The 17,073-nt window shown below is 36.3% G+C and overlaps 1 protein-coding gene across 9 annotated transcripts in view; it reads right to left on the reverse strand.

Annotated features, from left to right (window-relative positions):
• The window catches only part of PHC3 (polyhomeotic homolog 3), a 105,693-nt gene that overhangs the window by 37,713 nt on the left and 50,907 nt on the right, over positions 1–17,073 (reverse strand). For 8 of the 9 annotated variants that reach the window (XR_005792233.1, XR_005792234.1, XM_040480716.1 and 5 more), the window contains 3 exons: positions 12,399–12,645; positions 3,688–4,559; positions 3,348–3,395 (listed from right to left, as the gene is read on the reverse strand). Coding sequence is in view for 7 of the 9 variants with exons in the window: in XM_040480716.1 (XP_040336650.1) it covers positions 3,348–3,395; positions 3,688–4,559; positions 12,399–12,645 (1,167 nt within the window). In the remaining 2 variants the exon portion in view is untranslated. The remainder of the gene's footprint in view (positions 1–3,347; positions 3,396–3,687; positions 4,560–12,398; positions 12,646–17,073) is intronic. The other variant, XM_040480714.1, reaches the window with a different exon arrangement.

A 17,073-nucleotide genomic window follows, 5' to 3' on the forward strand; every position in this document is an offset into this window, starting at 1 on the left:
CCAACTGACCCACCCAGGAATAAAATATCTTAAAAGAAAAAAAAAAGACCTTTTCCTTTTAAAAAATTTAAAAATCCTAAAAAAGTAACTTTAATCCTCCTGTTGCTGATAATTTTATACCAAATATGATATCCAGAACTGTGATGTGAATCAACTAAGTAGGCTACATTTTTAAAAATTATTGGGGCACCTGGGTGGCTCAGTCGGTTAAGCGGCCGACTTCGGCTCAGGTCATGATCTCACGGTCCGTGAGTTCGAGCCCCACGTCGGGCTCTGTGCTGACGGCTCAGAGCCTGGAGCCTGTTTCCGATTCTGTGTCTCCCTCTCTCTCTGCCCCTCCCCTGTTCATGCTCTGTCTCTCTCTGTCTCAAAAATAAATAAATGTTAAAAAAAAATTAAAAAAAAAATTATTTGCTCCCACCCCTGCATCTGGAAACCTGTTTCACCAAGGGAGATTCCTTAACCGTCTGGATCCTCAGAAGTGAAAGCAGTCATTCATTATCGTACAGTACAATAATGAGAGCTGCTAGTATCTGTTCACATGACAATTTTTTTTATATGATGATAATGTCCAACACAGGTAAAGTCATCCAAAAGGAATGTCCTAGGGGTTAAAGGGAAGAAAAAAAATCTTCTAACGAGGGGCATCTGTCATAGTGATTACCTTAATTTGACAGTGGCAGGTATGTTGATCAGAGGTTATTAGAAAAGTATGGTTTTATCAACCAGTTAAGGTACACCTGTGCAGCATTCCTTTATTAGATATTTTCTTAAAATGTTTAAATTCTCTCTTTAATATTCATGCTGCCACAAAGTCTAATCATGCAAAGAACTCTGATTTTTTAAAAATAATGAACAAGTTTGAAAGGATAAAAAGAGTCATTAATAGCGTATTCTGAAATAATCTATGAAAGAATATAAAATAATTTTCATTCTTTATAGGTAATTCTAACTAAACATACTTTCTTCCAAATCTGCTATGTAAAGGCAAAATAAGTTAATAAAAAAAGTAGGAAATCTATCTATCACAGACATCTGGCACCATTAAACATAAAAAATCTAAGTGCAACAACTAAAATATTGAATAAGACAAAGAAGTTGATGTTTTACTCACAAGATTAGGAAACTCCACAACACAATTTCTGTTTAGCCCATAACTAAAACTATTCTAAAACTAGCAATGACTGCCAAACTTACCTCAATAAAGTACCTTAGTCCTATCTGTCTACTTTTCCTAAATAAACTGTGGGACATTTATTGGTTCTAAATTATCTACTGTCACACATCATACCCATATATCAATGAAAAATTTTAGTTTCATAAATGTATCTTTTATAATATATATTTTTAAGAACTACACTGATGGGGGCACCTGGGTGGCTCAGTTGGTTGAGCGTCTGACTCTTGATTTCAGCTCAGGTCATGATCCCAGAGTCATGGGATTGAGCCCGACATCGGGCTCTGCACTGGGTGTGGAGCCTGCTTGGGATTCTCTCTTTCCGCCTGTCTCTCTCCCCCACACTCTAAAATAAAAATTAAAAAAAAAAAAAAAATACCCTGATTTAACTTCGATATTCATACTTATCTTTCAAAATGTTACATCTCTTAAATAAATATATATTCCTATCTTTAAATATCTGAAACAACCAGGAAACTGAAGAAATGTGTAATTCACAAAGAAATGTGATTTGATAAAAAAAAATCAGATTTGATCAAAGGTAATAAAAGAAAAACGTAGTTTAATACATTTATCTTTGAGAAAGATAAAAAATAAGATAACACAGAAACATCTACAGTATGTATGACCACACCAGTGATAGCAGAAAAATGTACTATTTTCATGGGGGAAAAAAACCCAAAAAAACTCCAAAATAAGATAACGTACATTTTTTAATTATTATTTTTATATTCATTAAAATAAAATTATTTTTTAAATTTATTTTAATGTTTATTTTTATTTTTGAGAGACACAGAGAGAGAGAGAGAGAGAGAGGGAGAGAAAGAGAGTGCACAAGTAGGGGAGGGCAGAGAGAGAGGGAGGCACAGGATCCAAAGCAGGCTCCAGGCTCTGAGCTGTCAGCACAGAGCCGAATGTGGGGCTCGAACTCACAAACTGGGAGATCATGACCTGAGCCGAAGTCAAATGCTCAACCAACTGAGCCACCCAGGTGCCCCGATATTTCTATCCCAAAGTTTCTCCTAACAACGATAACTAGAAAAATAGTAGGCACAGAAAGAAATTTTACTTTTTACTTGTAATTACTGTACACTTTGAAGCCTGTGTTTTTTATGTTACAATATCCACTGTAAATTCTTCAGAAATCTAACAGATATGGAGACACGATAACTGAATGACAAACTTATTTCTAGATTCCCATTGCTGTTTCTGTCAAGTTGTTATTTTTTTTTTTTTTAGTACTCTCTACATTCAACATAGGGCTTGATCCCACGACCCCCAAGACTAAGAACTACACGTTCCTCTAAGCCAGTGAGACACTCCTCTGTCAAATTGTTTTTCATAAAAGTAAATCAAAGTGGAATTCAATCTCTCTATGCATATAAACATCAATGGGGATGACAAGAATAAAGAATCTATAAATTTGCATCCTGTGAACCAAAATGTTTCCCATTGAGGAACAGACTTTGAAACTCCTTTCCTTTCTGAATTAGTGGTTATTAATTTTTAAGTGATAAAACTGCTTCAGTGAGGTTTAATACAAAACCTCCTTTGGGAAGACTGTCTTCCTCAGTTATAAACTAATTATGGATTTGATCATTCTGCCTAGACATTTAACAATCTTATTTCAACTTTTATTGTAAATCATTTTATAAATTTAAAGTCTTTTAGAGAATGTTAAAAAAAAATTCTCCAGGATAATTTTCTAGGCAACAAGTACCTTTGCTAAAGGTTTATTCTAAAAATTTCACCACGATCTATCTCAATTATTCAAAACTTTTACTCCTCCCAGTGGATTTTTTCATCTTCAGATTCAATTCATCCACTCAGTTTTTTTAGCTTTTTAAATGAGAAATCTTAAGTACATATTTTCCCTTCATAGAAATTTAAAAATCACAAGTTTAGTAATTCTAAAAGATGGTCTACAGTTAATGTTTTTTGCAAACTTGGATTCTTTCCTAGAATAGATTTATTTATTTTTTTTTACAAAACTTAATTACAAAATATAATTGTACCCAAAAATTACATCATACAAGCATACCTCCGCCTTGAAACCAAAGCCCCTAAAGCCCCAGGACTTCAGAATGCACACAACCAAAAAGGTCAGGTAGATAAACCATACGTTTAAGAACATACAAGCCAACAGAAGGGATCTATGAAGGATAATCACCTTAAGAGAAAAAACTTTGTGCAGATGACACTGGTTCAAATGCATTCCCTTGGGGAAAAAAAATCAACTCTGTAAAGATAGCAGATGGATTTGTTTAAATAGTAATAAAATTAACGAGGGACTTTAATAACCATCACAAATTATCAAGCATGCAACCATACTACAACAAATGGCATTTTTTTTTTTTTGCCCATATAGCATGTTTGTCAGACACTGACAGATGGAAATTTCAAGCTTTTTAAATTCATAGGCATTTAGATCTAGCAATATAACATAATGTGGGAAAAAAAGTTTTTACTCTCAGTTCAGCAAGAAAGTCAAAGAGCTTCCAAGGGCTTACCACTGGTGGATCAACAGGTGCTGGTGGTTGTACTTGTAGGTTTACCGCAACAGTCTGTGGAGGAGGAAGAGTCTGAAATGGCAACTGGACCAAAGCTTCTGCAGCTGGAAGCTCCTCTTCTGACACCAAAGCATTCTGCACCAAAACCTGGCCCTGGGATAGAATTTCAGGCTGCACTTGTAAAGACTGCATAGACTGCAAGGGCAGTGGTGGAATCTGAGCTGGAGGAGATGTCGACATCTGTGGAGGGGTTGCAATTGGGATTGGAGAGGACTGCAGGGTTGAATATGGCTGGTGTGATGTTGGAGACACAATCTGCTGACCTGGGGACACCAAAGAGGACTGCTGAACTGGGCCAATGTGTACGACAGGGGAAGCTGGAAGTGGAAGATGGGATGGAAGATTCAGCTGTGCTGTAGGTTGCACCTGATTAGCAGTGGACTGCTGCAGGTTTGACCCTGGCTGGAGAGCTGATGACACAAGAGGGTGTGGCTGAATAAGTGCTTGTGGATGAATAATTATAGTAGGAGACTGACTTGGTGAATGAGGCGGTGGAGGAGACACCACTACAGACTGCTGTGCTGACTGTGACTGGCTAGGAGACATTGTTAAAGAAGGGGGATGGCTCTGAATTGGTGAACAATGCTGTGACTGGGCATTAGTAGGTGTTGGAGGAAGGCCATGGTTTTGGAGTGGCATACAGTGCTGGGATGGGGGTGGGTCTTGAGTTGGATTCTGAAGTGTGATTGGCTGAATTTGCTGTTGCTGCTGTTGCAATATCAGCTGATGATGGGAAACCTTGGGAGGTGGTGAATGAAGAGGAATCTGCTGATGTTTTATTAGAGGATGAGGCTGAATTGGAGGATATGAAGCTGTGAGAGAAAAAAATGACAATTAGTATTTTTTCCAGAAATATCATAAACATTTTTAAATAAATCTAAAGGAGGCAAGTTTTCATATCAGAATGTCATAATCTCCAGAAATCTTTTATAAGACTTTCAGACAAGAGTGATTTGAAAATACAATAACAACTTTTCCTCAGAAAACTATAAAGACTTCATAAAATAACCTTACTGTGATAAGGTCAAAAGAAAAACGGCCTAAAGCAATTGATTCATACATCTGAAATATACACATGATTTATTCTTATTAAATTTTAGAAGTCATCAGAATATCTGCAGTAACTTAACAAAGTTTATCCATCTGAATTCCTTCTTTGGGGAGAAGAGAAGAAGTACCATGAACAAATGTAATATGTATATAAGTAACTTCAAAATCATAAATATGCAATATCAAAATTCATAAATGTCTCATCTTTTCTAATCTACGTCTAAATACTCTTCCAACTAATAGTCAATGTAATTATTTATAAAGCTTCCCAAATAACTTTCCAAATTTGAGCCAGGATGAAAAGTTGGTATTATTTGACTCAGAAAATGTTTTGTATAAAAAGTAAATTCAGCTAAGCAAAACACGTGTCAGTTCTATACCACTGTTCAATAATCACTGTAACTAAGAAATAAAATCTCAGAGGCCATTCCAAATCTAGGAGAGCATTAGTTTTGCTTGCAGAGAGAATCCATGCTGTCTAAATAAATGATCTTGTTTAACTTCTCTCCCTACCCACCAAAAATAAAAAAAAACAACAACAAAACCTACAGTGATCTATCACTGATACTATCAGTTTTCTCCACACAGGAGTCACTCACAACAGGGATAATATATGTAAGAATTAGCAAAATCAAGTAGTAAATATTTGTCCCATCATTATGCTTCTTCTGCATACTAGTGTGTATGTTTACACAGAGGGGGATGCTGGGGAAATCCTGTTTACTTAAAAATGGACACTAGGTTCATTAGAAGATAAATTGAAAAGATTGCTTAATATCATATAAAAGCTATATACACTTAAAATAGGTCTAAAGACTCTGCAACATTTTCTTTAAATCTCAGAATGTTAAGATAAACCTTGCATCTATTTTTGTACTTAACCACATTTGTGGCAAAAAGCCTTATGAAACCTTGTAACAACTTTAACATTCTTGCATTTGGTTGGTTATCATTTAAAATTTGGAGATCCTTTAAGGAAATTAACATCTGATTAACATCTCAAAAGAGAGGGTTCAACAAATATCCACAAATTGTATTAAGAAAAATGGAGATTAGGTCTAAAATTTCATTTAACAAAATAATTCTCACATAACTAGATTAGCACTTCAAATTAAGACTGAAATTTTTACACTAGTACTTTATAAATGTGTTGATAAAGATTATATTATAGAACATTCAATAAAATCTTGAAATTCTTTTTTTTAAGCTTTTTTTTTTTTTTAATATTTATTTATTTTGAGAGACAGATATGGAGGGCTCATGTGCATGGCGAAGGGGCAGAGAGTCCTCAGCAGGCCTGATGCAGGGCTTGAGCTCCCAAACAGTGAGATCATAACTTGAGCCAAAATCAAGATTCAGATGCTTAACTGACTGAGTCACCCAGGTGCCCCCAAATCTTGGAATTCTAGAGAGTGCCTTTCTCCAAAGGGCTCAAGATACTATTTTTCCTCTTTTAAATATAGGGAAATAGAGTTTTTTCCAGGATAACAGCAAAAGCCCATTTTAGTTCAACTTTTTGAGTTGTAATTAAAATTTACCACTCTTTTAAGTTTCTTTTTAAGTTTATTTATTTGAGAGAGAAAGAGAGCATGAGTGGGGAAGGGGAAGAGAGAGAGGGAGAGAGAGAGAATCCCAAGCAGGTTCTGTACGGTCAGCACAGAGCCTGATGCTGGGCTTGAACTCACAAACCGTGAGATGATTACCTGAGCCAAAGTCAAGAGCTGGATGCTTAACCAACTGAGCCACCCAGGAGCCCCAAAATTTACCATATGATTGAAGTACAATGTACATCATATTTATGGGAATAAAAATTCCTTCTCAGCTCTAGCAAATAAGCAATCTTTTTGTATATTCTAGAGCTGATAATTCAATACTCTTTCACCTAAACTAAATTTTTGATGAGACATCAAAGTGAGTCTATATATTTTATATTAGTCCATAAGTCCAACTGATAAGCATATACATTACAGAATAATTAAGAGAATACCTGAAGCAATACTTCTTTTTACAAGAAAAGCCCTAGTGTTCTGGAGAATATCATGTTTCTTAACTTCTCTGATTTTAATAAGTATTATTAAGATGGGTTTATATTTGGAGAGTTAATGATTATCATACTCTCTCACATATGTAGAATTCTTTATATAATTACTTACAATTAAGTATATTATTAATTACACATTTTTTTTAATGTTTATTTAATTTTTTGAGAGAGACAGAGAGAGAGTGTGAGCAGGGAGGGGCAGAGAGAGAAGACGACACAGAATCTGAAGCAGACTCCAGGCTCTGAGCTATCATATCAGCACAGAGTCCGATGCGGGGCTCAAACTCGTGAACTGTGAGATCATGACCTGAGCTGAAGTCGGATGCTTAACCGACTGAGCCACTCAGGCACCCCAACAATTACACGTTATTGTAAATTATTAAACATATTATTTTACTAAATAGTTATAGCAACCCCATGAGGCAAACAGGGTACTATGATAATCCAATATATTACAGATGAAGAAACTGGGCAGTTAAGTGCACTACCTGAAATCAGCTGGCTATTAAGGGGCAGCACTGGGTCTAAAAGAACCCATAGCCCTAGCTGAGTCTGGGTTCCTCTTATGGACTGAATGTTTTTGTCCCCAAAAATGCATATGTTGAGACCCTAACCCCTAATGTGACTGTATTTGGTAATGGGGCCTCTAAGGAAGTAATTAAAGTTTAGGGGCGCCTGGGTGGCGCAGTCGGTTAAGCGTCCGACTTCAGCCAGGTCACGATCTCGCGGTCCGTGGGTTCGAGCCCCGCGTCGGGCTCTGGGCTGATGGCTCAGAGCCTGGAGCCTGTTTCCAATTCTGTGTCTCCCTCTCTCTCTGCCCCTCCCCCGTTCATGCTCTGTCTCTCTCTGTCCCAAAAATAAATAAAAAACGTTAAAAAAAAAATTAAAAAAAAAAAAAAAGTTGAATGAGGTCAGAAGGGTAGAATCTTTACAAGAGTATACATCAACATCAGAAAGCTCAATATCCTCTCTCCTGGCACTCAGATGAAAGGCCATGTGAGGACACAGCAAGAAGGCAGTCATCTGCAAGCCAGGAGGAGAGCTCTCACCAAAAACCAAACACTGCCAGACCTTGACCTTGGGTTTTCCAGCCTCCAGAACTGTAAGAAAATAATTTTCTGTTGTTTAAGCCACCTAGTCCATGGTATCCTTTATGGCAGCCTGAGCAGACTAGCATAGGCTTTTCACTACATATTAAATTCATGTCTACAGAAAGTGGTATATATTTTTTCCAACTAAACTGATTTTGTTTAGAAAATTTTGTTTGGAATAAAAGCTCTAGACTAAAAGCTCTAAAAACTGCTATAAAGACTTGAACTCGAATAAAGTTCATATCCAGATATGTGGTGGTTGTTCACTTTTATTTTATATATTAAAAATACATTAACTATGAGGTGAGAACTACACATTCAAAAAGAAATGATGAGGGGTGCCTGGGTGGCTCAGTCAGTTAAGCGTCTCACTAGGTTTCGACTCAGGTCATGATCTCACGGTTTGTGAGTTTGAGCCCCATATCCAGCTCTGTGCTGACAGTACAGAGTCTGCTTGGGATTTCCTCTATCCCTCTCTCTCTCTGCCCTCCCCTACTCACTCTCTGTCTCTCTCTCAAAAATAAACTTAATTTTTTTTTAATTTAAAAAAATGACGGAAAAAATCAAATGATTTTAGCACCCTAGAAATAAATATAAAGAAATAATAACCATGTCCATTATAATAATTATTAGTCTATACTGCATTAGGACACCAGTAGATTTTTCTCATATTTGAAAGCAACTTATAGGAATAAGCATTTTTCTAAGGAAAAAGACAAATTACCAATTCAAGAATCTCAAAAAAGAAAAAAAATCTTCATTTCAGACTAACTTCCCACCAACAAGTGCAGAAAAACTAAGAGTGGAAAAATACAGTTGTTTCCTACACAGGAGATATAAATTACTTTGCATAACTGCAGTGTAAGGCTTGAATGAATTTATAAGTTTGGCAGCTGCAAAGGTTTTTGTGGCTGAGGGTGTTTCATTGGTTTTGTTTCTAATCAACAACACCATGGGAAACTGGAGTTTGGTTAGTATACGTTAAGAGATCTAAATTTGGAATTGAATTGTCCTGAGACTCTGATGGTTTTACCCTACCTGTCTCCTCCATACCCACATAAAATACTGGCTATCAGAGGAAGGCAACTATAGGGATACTATCACACTATCAATGAAAAAAAGGGGAAGAGTAACTGTCAACTTAGAACCAGGTACTGGGACTCTTGATTTCAGCTCAGGTAATGATCTCAGGGGGTTGTGAGTTCAAGTCCCACATCAGGCTCCACAATGACAGTGCAGAGCCTGCTTGGCATTCATTCTCTCTCTCTCTCTCTGCCCCTCCCTCCCCTCTCAAAATAAATAAACTTAAAAAAAAAAAAAAAAAAAAAAGAACCAGGTATTGGGAGTTCAGTAGGACTGAAAATCTAAAAGTAGATCTCCTTGCTTGAACTCACCCTGAAAGAGGTCCTAGCTTTCTTTGAAGGTAGCATTCTCTTTGGCAGTAAACTAACCCACCCTTCATTATAATCTATCATAACTGTAAGAGTCACTAAAAACTGTCCCCTAAGCAGTCATTTCAAGTGCAGTGGGTCACTGCTTGTCCACACTGACTCCTCTATCAACACTGGCCAAGGCTGGTTTGAGGCTGAAAATACTCTGGACAGTACAATACAAAAATCCTGTTATCAAGCCATACAGAGAACAGTACCTAAGCACACATATGTTTATAAAAAAGAATTCACACCACACTACACTATGAATGGATTTATTAATTTATACATTATAACAAAGCCTGTACTTAATTTCCAAAATTCAAATGGAAAAAAAATCAACTATTAATCCAACAAATATTTACTGTCCATCTATTGTAGAAAGTGTTTATAAGGTACAATTTATCGCTGTTAAGATTAAGGGATGAAAAGGTGAATCTGAAAAAGGATTAAAGGAGTTAATAATTGTAAAGTACTTGACATGTAAGTGCTCAATATTATTATCTTACTCTCAAAGAGCTTACTATCTAGGGAAAAGCTAAGTATATCAATAACTATAAAAGAAAAAGGACCATGAAGAAGCATAAAAATGCTATACAAGTTCAAAGTGATGAGAGATTTCTAACTAGGGGAATCAAACAATTACAAGACACTGAGGTTGGGTGCTGCGGATGCTGGCAATATTAACACAGAGGAAAGATGTAAGAGAAATAGGTTTAGGTGGAGAAAAAGGAGACTTCAGTAATATAAAATTAATCTTTAAGAAGTAATGCAGAGTTTTAAAAAGAAAGAAGATGCTTACTTGATGAAGCTGGATCAAAGGAGGGGTTTTTTAAGTTTATTTACTTATTTTGAGAAAGATATTTATTAGAAATAACTTTTTTTAAATTTATTTATTTTGAAAGAGAGAGAGAGAGTAGGCATGAGCACACAGGGGAAGGGCAGAGAGAGAGAGTGAAGGAGAATCCTAAGTGGATCCTGAGCTGTCAGCACAGAGCGTGCAAGGGGCTTGAACCCATAAACCATGAGATCATGAACTGAGCCAAAACCGAAAGTCAGACACTCAACTGACTGAGCCACCCAGGTGCCCCAGGAGGATTTTTAATGAAACATATGTGATGTCTAGCCCAGTGAATGACACACACACATACTTTCAATAAACAGTAGCTGAAATAGCTATTGAAATAACATATGCAGATATATATAGGAGAAATCTAAGTATGCATGAGAAGCAAAGGAAAGGATCCAGCATGAGGGAAACAAAAGATGCTGTAACAACTACAAGAAAAAGTCAGGTGCTGGTAAAAAAAAAAAAAAAAAAAAAAGATGCAAATCAATGACACAATTTAAAGTGTTAACTTTAAAGTAGGAAGCAGATAACTCCTTATCTTACTATAAGTGAACAAAGCTCAACACTGAGAAATTCTGAGATGAATAGAAGAGATGGTAAGGAAACTCATGCTGGATGGCCCCAACATTTTCAGCATGAGAACCGTGAAACAGTTATCTGTGGACAGCAGAAGGTTTCAAAGGTTGATGAGAATGAAAATGACTTAACTGACTGCCTGACATCTTCCTCTCAGAAATGAAATAAAAGATGGAAAAAAAGCAACATGGTAAGGGAAATAATTACACAGAATCCTTAGTTTTGGAAAGTGGTAAACTCCACTCACTAATGACAACTTTAAACAAAAAATATGTGTGCTTTTTTTTTAGAGGTTTTAATTTTGTTCCACTAAAGCATATTAAATAAACTATAGGCAAATCTTTTTTTTTTTTTTTCTTTAAAGCTAGAAGGTTTTATAATAACAAGCACTGACAGGATGTGGAGAAAAAGGAACCCTCTTGCACTGCTGACAGCAATGTAAACTGGTGCAGCCACTGTGGAAAACACGATGGAGGTTCCTCAAAAAATTAAAAATAGAACTCTCCTACAATCCAGTAATTACACCAATGAGTATTTACCCAAAGAATATGAAAACACTAATTCAAAAGGATACATGCACCCCTGTTTTTGCAGCATTATTTACAATAGCCAAATTATGGACGCAGTCCAAGTGTCCATCCATAGATGAATGGATAAAGATGTGTAGATATATACAATGGAATATTACTCAGCCATCAAAAAGAATTAAATCTTGCCATTTGCAACAACATATATAGAGCTAGAGAATTTAATGTTAAGTGAAACAAGAGAAAGACAACTACCATATGAATTCTTCACATGTAGAGTTTAAGAAACAAATGAACAAGGAAAAAAAACCAAAAAAAACAGATTCTTAACTACAGTGAACAAAGGGTTTACCAAAAGGGAGTGGATTGGGGGATGAGTGAAATAGGTGATGGAGATTAAGAGTATGCTTATCTTTTTTTTTTTTTTTTTTTTTAGATGAGCTGGGTCCCAGCTCATTCTTTTAAAATTTTTTTTTTTCAACATTTATTTACTTTTGGGACAGAGAGAGACAGAGCATGAACGGGGGAGGGGCAGAGAGAGAGGGAGACACAGAATCGGAAACAGGCTCCAGGCTCTGAGCCATCAGCCCAGAGCCTGACGCGGGGCTCGAACTCACGGACCGCGAGATCGTGACCTGGCTGAAGTCGGGCGCTCAACCGACTGCGCCACCCAGGCGCCCCAAGAGTATGCTTATCTTGATAAGCAGTAATAAAGAGAATTGTCGAATCACTACACTGTACACCTGAAACTAATATAACACTATACATTAACCATAGAAGAGTTAAAAAAATTTTTTAATCAAATAAATAAAAAATAAAAGCTATTGGTTTTACTAGTATAATGGGAGACCAGCACACAATGAAGATGTTAATCAAATGTTAACTGACCAAAAAAGTTTATTTTATTATTGTAATTTGTTTTAGCTGTTGGGCTCTTTTGGTTTCCCTTTTTTCAAGCTACAATACTGACTTTTTGTAAACTCATGAAATTCACATTTTAAAATGTTTTAAAAGCATTGTTCCTGTTCAAGTAATAGACATCTTTTGTATGAATAATGCAACTACTTTCAACAAGTTTTATCCTACCTGGTGCTATTAACTGGTGAATACTTGATGTCCGAGTGACAGCTGTGCTGCGTGATTCCAGACTTGGACTTTCTCCTTTCTTATTACTTTCTGGAGAAGGATCTCGTTGGCTGATTTTAGAACTGGTCACTGTTGTTTTGTTATGACAAATTGTCAATGACTGAGTTTGACTAGTGCTTTTTGGCGGACCGTTCTGTGAGCTAGATAATACACCCAACTTCTGGCTGCGTAATGTTAAATTCTGAACCTAAGAACCACACAACAAAAAATAAGGATGAAACAGATGGTATTAATTGAGATGTGATAATCATTACCATTATAACAATGACAACAAGTTTACATTACGCTTTTCATACATAAAGTTCCACTTTAAACAACTGATTAATCCTAAAGGAAAGGGGAGTTAGGACTCTAAGTAATCATACCTTAAATTAAGGAAAAAAATTTTTAGAAGACATTAAGGGAATCATTAAGAACAACATGAAAACAGTATGTATATAACAAATGAACTATGAATATGAGGAAATTACTATGCAACATACTGCACTTTGAAGTTACCAGCTCAGAGACAGCCAAAGGGAGGGGAAAGAAGGGTATTCCAGATACGGGAGAAAACCTGAGCAAAGGTGCAGGGCAGAAGAGCCCAGGGTGCATAAGGGAAGAAGGAGCAATTCCTTCAACTTCACTTTCACTTCTCCAGGCCAAGATTGTAAAACACTGAAGGTTACAAGGGCCTCATGTTACATGGGCCTCACTGTTACTACACATACAGTTAGGAGAGTGCACAAAAGATACTGTCATCCTCATATAGATCAGAAAGAGGTACCAAAAGGAAAAAAAAAAAAAACAAACCCATTCTATCGAGATTATATGGAAACAACTCATCTTGTTTTTTGGTTTTTTGGGGTTTTGGGGGAGGGGGCACTCATCTTGTAAATAAGAAAACTAATTCATCAAATCACTTACCCCATTGTGATAATTATGAAAATCATTTCCCATTAACTCCTTTTTAAAATCCTGTTGTTATGGAATACTAACTTGCTTCTGAGAACTAGATCTTGTGAACTAACAAGACTGCACAGACTTGAAATGGCTTATGGTCAAGGCTCCTGTCTACACCCAGGGTTACTCTACACATACTGCCAGTCTGGATGGTAGCAAGGATCATCCCAATGACTCTCACCTGAGGTTTATAACATTTCCAAAGAGCAAGGCAGAAAATGCCTCTCCAAGAGCTGCCTAACCTTTCACCTATCTGGAATGAATGCATTAAATACATTTATGCTAGCACACGGCATGAGTAGGAAATTAAAGTAAGAGATTCTAAAGTGACAAAGCAAGTGAGATACTGCTGCATTATGAACATTCCTCAGTTTCATGTGTGGTCTGTCTCTAGAACTGTATCATTAACTGATACTCACAGGCGATCCATTCTCTTCACAAGTGCCAAATGCAGTGTTCAGCCAATGACAGACACTAAATAAATGTTTACTTCAGAGCAGTTGAAGCTTAAATCATTCTATTCTGAGCTACTGAAAAAAATTTCTAAGTGAGACTACATGGAGCATCTTCTCTGATTTTTGTCAAATACTCCATAGCAATGTAAGTGGACTAACAACTGCTGTATTATGAAAATTTAATGCAAAAATAAAATGTGCTTAAATCCAGGTTTCTAAGCTTGCCACTGAAAGCCCTCCACAGTCTAGGTCCAAACCACTTCAAGCTCATCTTCCACTACTCCAATCCACAATATTCATTCTAGCCAAACTGTTCTGCTCACCCTTCTCCAAACACATCTTGTACTTCCTTGATGTACTTGTTCATGTACTTGAGCCCTTGACTCAAGTTTCTCTTGCCTAAAATGCCAAATACTTCCTCAAAGCTGTCTCCTGAAGTCCAATCCATTCTTCAAGGCCCAGTAAAAATCACACTGACTCTCCCAAAGAAACCTCTACAAAGTCACTAGTTAGAAATAACGTCTCCTCCGTCTAGAATGCATTTCCCATTGAAATTGGATCATATTGGCCTACAGCACTGACAAATATCTAGCTTATTTTAGAATTACTAATGTCTCTGTCAATGAAATACTGAGACTCTGGCTGGCAGGCTCTCATCTCTGACATGCATTTTTATACTCCCCACAGCTGAGTGCTACAGACATAACAGAAACTCCACAAGTCTGAGATATTCTCCTATTTCTGATTTTAAAATATATGTTAACTGGCTTTTATTTATTTTTTTGGTAATTATTTAGTTCTATCTATGTTTTTTTTTTTTGTTTTTAGCAAACATTAAAATCTGTTCATATCTAACCAAAAAAAACTCAACAAATATCTAGTAGAGGCACATTAAAATCTTTCAGGAAGCAAGGAGAAAGAGCCTAAAATTTAACATCTGCCATAATTGATCTATAAGGTGAACCACATCACAATAATAACCAAAGGCTGAATTATAATCTAGAAAACTTGAAAGCTTTCTTTCAAATGAAAAGCATATTCACAGTAAATGAGGATTTCACACAATGAACGCTAAACCTGTAGCAGTCCATTTCTGTAGAATCATACACCTTTTCTTCTAATTTTACTTTCTGGAATTCTGAAAGAAAATATATGTGTGTCCTTATTATATATTTTATAAACTATATGTTATTTATATGAAGAGATAAATTTTAGAATATGGCTGTAATAGCCATGGTCATCTCGGTTATTATGTTTACAATAAATTTCAAATCTGTTAACTATACTCAAAGTATGTTACTGAGTTAATTTAGCTGTTAATAGAAAGATCGACATGTTCAGATTTCCTTGACAGAGCTTCCCTTTTGAGAAGAACCCAACCTTTCTAGATACAGAATAGTAAGGCACTCTAATGTCCAATTTGCTTTCATCTGAACTTTTCCTATGATCAAATTATGGAAACGTTCTGACTTTTAAAAATGTCTAGGTTTCACATGACTTATTTCTGCTAATTTCACACATTACATTTTTACAGTGGATTCCTCAAATACTCTCACATCAATTATTTAATTTGGTTCTAACAAATACCGCGTGAATTACTATAGCATCCCTTCTTTGCAGATGAGGAAACTAAGATTTAATGTCAGACTGCTAACAGTGGAGTTGAGTTTCTAGTTTTTATTTTAAGCTTATTTATTTATTTTGAGAGAGAGAGTGAGTGAGAGCACACCAGGGGGAGGGACAGAGAGAGAGAGAGTAGAGAGTCTCTGCACTGTCGGCACTGAACCCTATGCAGGGCTCAAACTCAGCAACAGTGAGATCATGACTTAAGCAGAAGTCGGAAGCTTAACCAACAGAGCCACCCAGGCGCTCCTGAGCTTCTAGCTCTTAAATCCAAAGGGCTGTTTTCTTCTCAATTCTAAAAGCATTCCCCCCATAGCATTGGTAAGATTTGTTGCTTTTAGTCCTGTATCTTTCTGAAAATTGTATTTTTTTTTACTTATTTTTATTTTCTTGGTCATGGTAGGGAAAAGGGATGGAGCATTTAAAATAGTAAATAAGGGGGGGGGGGGCCTGGATGGCTTAGTCGGTTGAGTGTCCGACTCTTGATTTCAGCTCAGGTCATAATTTCAGTTTGTGACTTGGAGCTCCACACTGGGTTCTGCATGGACAGCATGGAGCCTGCTTGGGATGTTCTCTCTCTTCCTTTCTCCACCCTTCCCCGCTTTCATGCACGTGCACTCTCTCTCTCAAAAATATACATTAAAAATTGTTTTAAATAAGTAATAGAAATCAAAGGTAAGATATTCCAAATTTCTTATTTTTGGATAGTATGCTACAAATAAAATTTTAATACAAAGGAAAAATTAACTGTTATACCAACTTCTGTAAAAGAGTATTAGAATAAAATGTCAACTTTGGTATTTCTCAATTATAAATTCATTGTTTAAAAATTTTCAAATATGGGGCTCCTGGGTGGCTCAATTGGTAAGCATCCGACTTCGGCTTAGGTCATGATCTCACAGTTCATGGGTTCAGGCCCTGCATCTGGCTCTGTGCTGACAGCTCAGAGCATGAAGCCTGCTTTGGATTCTGTGTCTGCCTCTCCCTCAGCCCCTCCCCAGCTCGTGCTCAGTCTCTCAAAAATAAATAAATGTTTAAAAAAATTTTTTTAATATAATAAAATAAAATTTTCAAATATAAGTTTAAAAATTAACAAAGTGGAACACAAATATTTCAAAACTAACAGCCCCGAATTTGAGGAAAGAATATTCAAAGTATTAGCATCCCCTACCACTGCCAGTTTCATTCACTGCCATTTCAAACCCACAGTAAAGAAAACACATTTGTAGATAAATTCCTAAAGGTCAATCCATTCCTTTAGTTTCTCAAAGTCTATCCTTGAATTAAGTCAGATCATCACAGAGCCAAATATTTGTATCACATTGACCTGAATCCCAAAGAGTCACTTTTATAAATTATTTTGACTATGTTCACATTTAAAGATACTACTAAAGACACTGTAAGATGTTTTCTCCATGAGAACCCACAACACAACTCTAGAGCACTCTAGAGAGCATGTAGTTGTTTCCTTAACAACCGGTTTATTCTACCTTGGAAACTATGAATCATTTAAATGGTTGTCTTTCTCTCTTCACTATTAGCTACTTGAAACCCAAGAACCAAATTCATGACTCATCTTTAGATACTGTATAACA

Source organism: Herpailurus yagouaroundi, unplaced genomic scaffold (genome assembly GCF_014898765.1).
Source record: "Herpailurus yagouaroundi ecotype Mexico unplaced genomic scaffold, PumYag 159, whole genome shotgun sequence".
NCBI lineage: Eukaryota > Metazoa > Chordata > Mammalia > Carnivora > Felidae > Herpailurus > Herpailurus yagouaroundi.